Source organism: Gossypium arboreum, chromosome 10 (genome assembly GCF_025698485.1).
Source record: "Gossypium arboreum isolate Shixiya-1 chromosome 10, ASM2569848v2, whole genome shotgun sequence".
Classification (NCBI taxonomy): Eukaryota; Viridiplantae; Streptophyta; class Magnoliopsida; order Malvales; family Malvaceae; genus Gossypium; species Gossypium arboreum.
In genome coordinates this window covers 17,868,295-17,874,686 of record NC_069079.1, presented here as the reverse complement: position 1 = coordinate 17,874,686, position 6,392 = coordinate 17,868,295, and the positions used below count along the sequence as shown (strand labels likewise).

The window sequence follows — 6,392 nt, the reverse complement described above, 5'->3', positions numbered from 1 at the left end:
ACGCATAATTGGGAAAAAAGGTCCCGTTGAACCTTAGGAAAGGATTAGGATACAAGTGACATGTCACTAGGATGTTTGGGCATCCGAACTCGTTGAGTTGAGTCCGAGTTCACTTATGGATGCGAATGTCCGAACTCGTTGAGTTGAGTCCGAGTTCGAGAGATGTAACTAGGCATCCGAGCTCGTTGAGTTGAGTCCGAGTTCACTTATGGATGCGAACGCCCGAGCTCGTTGAGTTAAGTCCGAGTTCGCTATGGGCGGTTACGTGGTAGCTTGGCTACATATGTGGCACTTATGTGCAAACTTTCCATGTATCCGAATTATATTCGATGTGTTCAACGGGTAAAGTTCTACTCAAATGGAGGAATACTCAAGATGAAAGGGACGTATTGGTAAGTGTTGTGAAATGGATACTTTGAACAGGTATGTACTTAACCCTCGGGTTGAAAACTCGATATAACAACAATATGGTAAGATGATAAATGAAAAGGTGATATGAATGTCTTGGTGATGATTATGCAAATGATGTTTTATGTTTGCTTATATGGTTATGTTACTTGCTATTTGCATGTGAGCTTACTAAGCATTTATGCTTACTCCCTCCTTTTCATTCCTTGTAGTGTTGACAAGCCAGCTCGGAAATCGAAAATGGTCGGAGGCACGCTCACACTATCCGTATACCATCTTAGCATAATGGCTTGTATATTTTGAGTATGGCATGTATAGCATTATAATCATTTTGTATATATGGTCTTATGATATGGTTATTGAGTGGTATGGAAATAGAAATGCTTGGTAATGATTAGCCATTGGAATGGCTAATCATGATCATATTTGGTATTATGTATGTCAAATTTCTAGCTAATCCATGGAAACCATGAAATAGGTAAAATTTACCATAAAATAGATTCAGACAGCAGCAGTGACGTGAGTTTGAAAAATCACTAAAAATAGTAGAAATGGAATTATATAACGAATAAGTTATGGAATCGAAGCTTGATGAGTCTATTTTCATATGGAATAAGCGAAACAGGTATATGAGCTATATTTTATGAGATGTTTAAATTTTTGTAAAACAGGGCCAGAGCGATTTCTGGATCCCCTGTTCTGACTTTGGAAATTCACCATAAATTTTACAAAGATAATTAGAAGTCACGCTTTATATGTACAGATTTATTATTGAGTCTAGTTTTATTAGAAACAAACGTCATAGTCATTGAAGCTCTGTACAGGGAGATATCTGATTCGTAATACACAGAGGTCAGAGTAGTTGAACCCTGAAACAGGGGAGACTTTAACTAATAAACTGTACTAATTGGCCCAACCAAAAATTCTAGAAAACAATTAGTAGATATATATATGAGTCTAGTTTCAGGAAAAATTTACGGAATTGGATTTCGAGTTTCGTAACTCGAGATATGATTTTTAAAGCGACTGTGATGCAGTTAGCCAGCTTGTCTGGAAATTTTAAAATGAATTGTATGAGCTGTTTAATTAATGAATTAAGTCTGTTAACACCTCGTGTTCGACTCCGGAAACGGTCTCGGGTACGGGGTGTTACACTGCACTACCGTCAATTGGGAGCTTGAGTTGCGGTGCAACATCTTCCAGAGTGATGGTACACTCCCCACACGGCAAATGAAATGTGTGGGTCTCCAGGCACCACCACATGACCAAAGCCAAAATCAAGTCATACTTCAAATCAAACGTGCGTATCATTGCAGTTGATCCAAATCTTGATGTCTCCAAGTATGGCATAAGATGGGGATCTGGCACATAGCCCACATCGTTGACACAACCCCTCAGTACGTGATACAGACCCTGAATATATTAAATTACCGCAATAGTTAATATATTCAAATTAAATAAAAAATATCGTGGAAATTTATAACGGGACCCATGAATAACAAATAATAATTTTATTATCACCACATTAATCGCATCTGATATGTGACCCATTTCTATAATCAAATAAGTTATTTCAATATCTTCAGTTTCAAATAATAAAAAATTTAACCGTCGCCTGAACAAATAGTTATAAGGTCCCCCTTACAAGAATTTTTTTTTTTTTTACAATCAAAACACCATTCTTTTCTTTTACATAGTTGAGAGGAGTATGGTTATAAGGTCCCCTTATGTGGAATCTCGTGAAACCCTATCAGTCCCCCGTGAAATCCCATCAAGCCGTCAGACAATGGGTCAAATCCACAGCCGATGTCAGTTGTCAAAGAGGCACCATCCAATTGGTGCCGCCTGTCAGAAAAGCGCCACCCATACCACCCAAATACCCGTATAGTGGGACCGCTAATCCCGATCCCTCAATCGTTAAAAAACTATTTTTTATAACAGACTAATGATTGGGGTGAGAAAACAAGGGTGGTGCCGCATCACCATCTTGCATCACCCACATTATACCATTTTTGTAAATAATTAAGTGAAATACCATTTTGGTATTTATTATTATTTTTGTATTATATAAGTAAAAAAATCTATTCATCGATAAATGTATATTAAATTATTAATATACAATAATATTATAAATTAATATAATAGAAATATCAAATCGATTAGAAAATTTATATGAATAACAAGTATAATTACATCGATAAATTTCACAATTCGATCATCAAAATATTAACCGTACAAAGAAATACAAGATACAAAAACAACTTTAATTTTATATAACTTTATAGTATCGATATATTATTTATTTATAAAAATTATTTACCAAAGGAAATATAACCTCTTCCAAATTTTAAAATTTTTATCCAACTCATCCTATATGAAGGCTAAATTAAAGAGTAATTAAAAGATGAAGCAAATACAAAGAAATAATGAGTATTTGCAAAAGAAAAAAAAATGATAAGATGGTAGATTAATATGCCGAAATGATCAAAATTATTGACAGTAGAGAAATAGAGGTGAAAGCAAGGACCATTTGGTTGCATATATACAGCAAAGCTATTTACAAAATCCACCATGTCTTCATGTTTCCATACATCACTTCAATTGCATGTAAAGCACACAAACATCCTCTTTGCACATCTTCATTCTTCATTCACCTTCACCTTCCCTGCATTCCACCGGATGCACTAGCAGATCCCCTTCACACATTTTCTTACATTATTACTTCAACAGTACCGCCGAAGATTTCATTTATGGTCGCTCAGTACGCTTTCAGAAGTTCTCCAGAGAAGAAAACCACTGCTGTACAGAGTTGCTTCCCTCTGCATATTTTTAACCAAGATGCAAACAGTTTAGTATGCATGATGAAATCTTCTGCTCCTGTAAAACATCCGACGCAGTATCTACAAATATCTCTATAAACCTCAGAAACAGCCACTCATCCATCTTTGAATTAAAGAGAGCTAACGATGACAAGTCCAAACAGTATATTCTAAATTGTGATTGAATGCAATATATGTATATGCAAGCTGAGCCATATTGTAATAAATCGAGCATTGGGACTCGAGATTCTTTGGAATTCAAACTAAGAGTCCAACACCAAAAGCTGCTTAAAACCATGAATTGTCATTCGAGGAGAAGATTGCAACAAATTGGGCAATCAAAGTTCTCCCTGGAAACTGATCCTGCTAAGTCTGCAGAGACATTTGGACAAGTTGCATCAATGATTATCTACCAATTCCTTTCTATACAATGCCTCTCGATTCAAGCTGTCCTAAACCCGACCCTAAAACCCACCCAAAGAGGGATCTGCCACGAAAGAAAGGCGAAAAAAAAAAAGAAAAACGAAAAGAAGAGATAAGGATGCAATAGAAATTTAACATATCATTACTCATTTCATTTTATTAAAAGGAACTAAACTACAGTCTAACATATAGTCACTTGACCACTAGAGGTTGAGCTCAAAGCTCATCAAGTTCAATGCACCATGTTACGTTAACAAGCGCAAACGTAAAGCTGTAGTTTTCATTGAAATGTATGTTCCATTAGAACCTTTTCCTAATTTGAATGTAGCATGCTGCAGGGATTTTGTGCAATATATTGCTCTGAATCATCATTTTTCTTTAAGAACCCAAGTCTGACACATAATCATACACAGGTACGGATTATGATCCTCTAACACCCCGAGTACTTAACATTGATAGTTCCATTTAGTAGAAACAGAAAAAGTTTATAATCAGGCATTGAAAGGAATGAAGAACAATCTTAACTGCTTGACCAAGATAGATAAAACATCTTTTAACCTAACATAATATTTTATTTTTAAAAAAAGAGTGAATTAAGATAGGGATAAGGGAAGGTCTTACCAGAAGAGAAGCCATTAGAGAGGTTCTTGATTGCACTCAAGAGCTGGTTATTAGGGCCTTCTACAAGTTGTTTGCAACCAGGTTTGTAACAGGGAACCAACACAACAAATCCACCATCATCTTCATTATCACTTTGAAAACCAGGACCATGGGGTTCTTCCCATCCAATGGACCATTCTGGACCATCAGATTCATATCCAGATAAATACACACCATCTGATTGAACCACTCTTGTCTTTTCACCACCTTGCCACTTTCCCTTTCCCTTTGATGGGGTTATTTTTGTTTGGAATATTACAGTTTCAGAAGATGAAGAATTCAAAGAAGACCCATTTGAAACAAGCTGTTTATCTTTACTTCCAATACTCCAAAACCTCCATGGAAAACTAGAAAAGGAAACTGCCATTTCTTTTTCTTTAATGAAAAAAGCTTTAAAACTTCATAAACCACGACATTAGGAAATTACCAATAGAGTTTGATAATTAGAAGGGCAAGATGAAAATCAGGAAAGATATTAATTGAATCCAACAAATTTTTTGAATCATAATTAAAATCAAAAGCTTGTAAACTGAACTCAGGCAAACTGTCTTCCGTATAGATTTTTTTGCTTAAAAATAATCAAAACCCAAACAAGTTTATGATCCAACCAAAAGGATTTCTTTTTGGGTCTACAGTTTTATGACCCTTTTCTCTAGTCCCCAAAGTTCAACCGAAGTCAACAAACAGAAAAGCTCAAAATATTTCCAAATTTTACAACTTCAGCTTCGAGCCTGGAAGCTCAAACTTCTTAGAATCGGCGCTTCGATTTGGAAAATATGACTGAAAGTCGGGATTATCCGGGACCGGCAAAGGAATTAAGAGGTGATTGCCAACGCTATTACTGCCAAAGCAAGAATCGGGGAAAAAAAGCGTCACGAAAAATGAACAAAACCAAACGTTTCACCGAAGGAAAAAGGAAATTCCAAGCTTTAATCAATGAAAAAACAAAAAAAAAATTACAGGTAAAATTCAACACACTGGAGACTAGAGATAGAGAGAAAGAAACTTTTAATCGATAAAAGATTAAAGGGAAAATTGAGAACAATACAATTTTCTATCTCTCACTCATCTCCATTTTTGTTTTTTCCTTTAGTTTCTCTCTCTACTGTGAGAATCAAAGTGGTTAGGATCGTCTTCCTCAACCATTTATAGGGGGGTTTTTTAATCAAACTACATCAGACGGTTCAGATGCAACGGTCTAAGTAAATGATCAAAGGATTATTTTATTAAATATAGATATTTTGTTAATATATTGATTAACCTTTGATTCGGAGACAAGTGGACTGGCAACCATCCAGTTATGCTTACGTGTGCATCGCAAAGTCCAATCAATGCGCCCATACGTGTTCTAGCTCGACACGTGTAAATTGCTAGACCTTTAGTTGTTTGGAAAGCAAAAATTAGAAACTGGTATTGAATTTGATTGCTTGTACTAATCATTTTGAAATCATTTTGATATATATAACTAATCTTTTTACCCGTAATTATAATCTTAAAAATCATATTGATTTCAATTAAGGTACGATAATTAAAGATATTCACGATCTTAAGTGTAATTTAAGTTTAAGTCATATTAATTATATTTATTATTCAAATTTTGTGCTGTTATTGTAATTTATAAAAATATCATATTAATTTATTGAAATCTTAATAAATGCATATGATTGTACACTTTGAAAAATAAAAATAAAGATAATATTGAAGAGAGGTTGAAATAAAAGTATGAATGTAATCGGATTTAAGATACCCATAAAATAAAACAAACACAATGCAAAAAAGAATAGTAATAGGAAGATTGAACACAAGATTTAACAATAATGACATAAATAAACTAAAACAATTATTTCGCTTTAGTAAGGGCTTATTAGGAAATATATTAAGAATGTTTCATGGCAATATGAAATTCATTAAACTTATTTCTTCTTAAGGCATAGGCTTTTTTAGAAATTTTATTATATTTCTTATTTATCTTACATATGTCTATGTCAAACTAACCTTGAGATCACCCTTTCGGGCATTTTATACAATTTATGCATACAACAATTATCTTTTGACATCAACATGATATTCACCATCTAAGTC

General features: G+C 34.3%; 1 protein-coding gene across 2 annotated transcripts; it reads right to left on the bottom strand.

Moving 5' to 3' along the window:
* Positions 1 to 2,841: 2,841 nt before the first annotated feature.
* LOC108457635 (uncharacterized) lies at positions 2,842 to 5,811 on the bottom strand. Of its 2 annotated transcripts, XM_017756690.2 has the most exons (3): positions 5,572 to 5,811; positions 4,272 to 5,151; positions 2,842 to 3,227 (listed from the first exon to the last, which is right to left on the bottom strand). In XM_017756690.2, the coding sequence occupies exons 2-3, from the start codon at positions 4,675 to 4,677 to the stop codon at positions 3,178 to 3,180; spliced, it is 456 nt and encodes a 151-aa protein (XP_017612179.1). In that variant the 5' UTR covers positions 4,678 to 5,151; positions 5,572 to 5,811; the 3' UTR covers positions 2,842 to 3,177. The 2 variants fall into 2 exon arrangements, with proteins under 2 accessions (XP_017612179.1, XP_052876425.1); XM_053020465.1 differs by lacking the exon at positions 5,572 to 5,811 and having other exon boundaries at positions 4,272 to 5,523.
* Between the last annotated feature and the right edge of the window lie 581 nt (positions 5,812 to 6,392).

What these genes read in the sequence shown, in the direction of transcription:
- LOC108457635 (XM_017756690.2), bottom strand. Translation starts at nt 4,677, where the DNA reads ATGGCAGTTTCCTTTTCTAGTTTTCCATGGAGGTTTTGGAGTATTGGA. An exon ending in CTCTAATGGCTTCTCTTCTG is followed by an intron (nt 3,228 to 4,271) that starts GTAAGACCTTCC and finishes AAAAATATGCAG; the next exon opens with AGGGAAGCAACTCTGTACAG.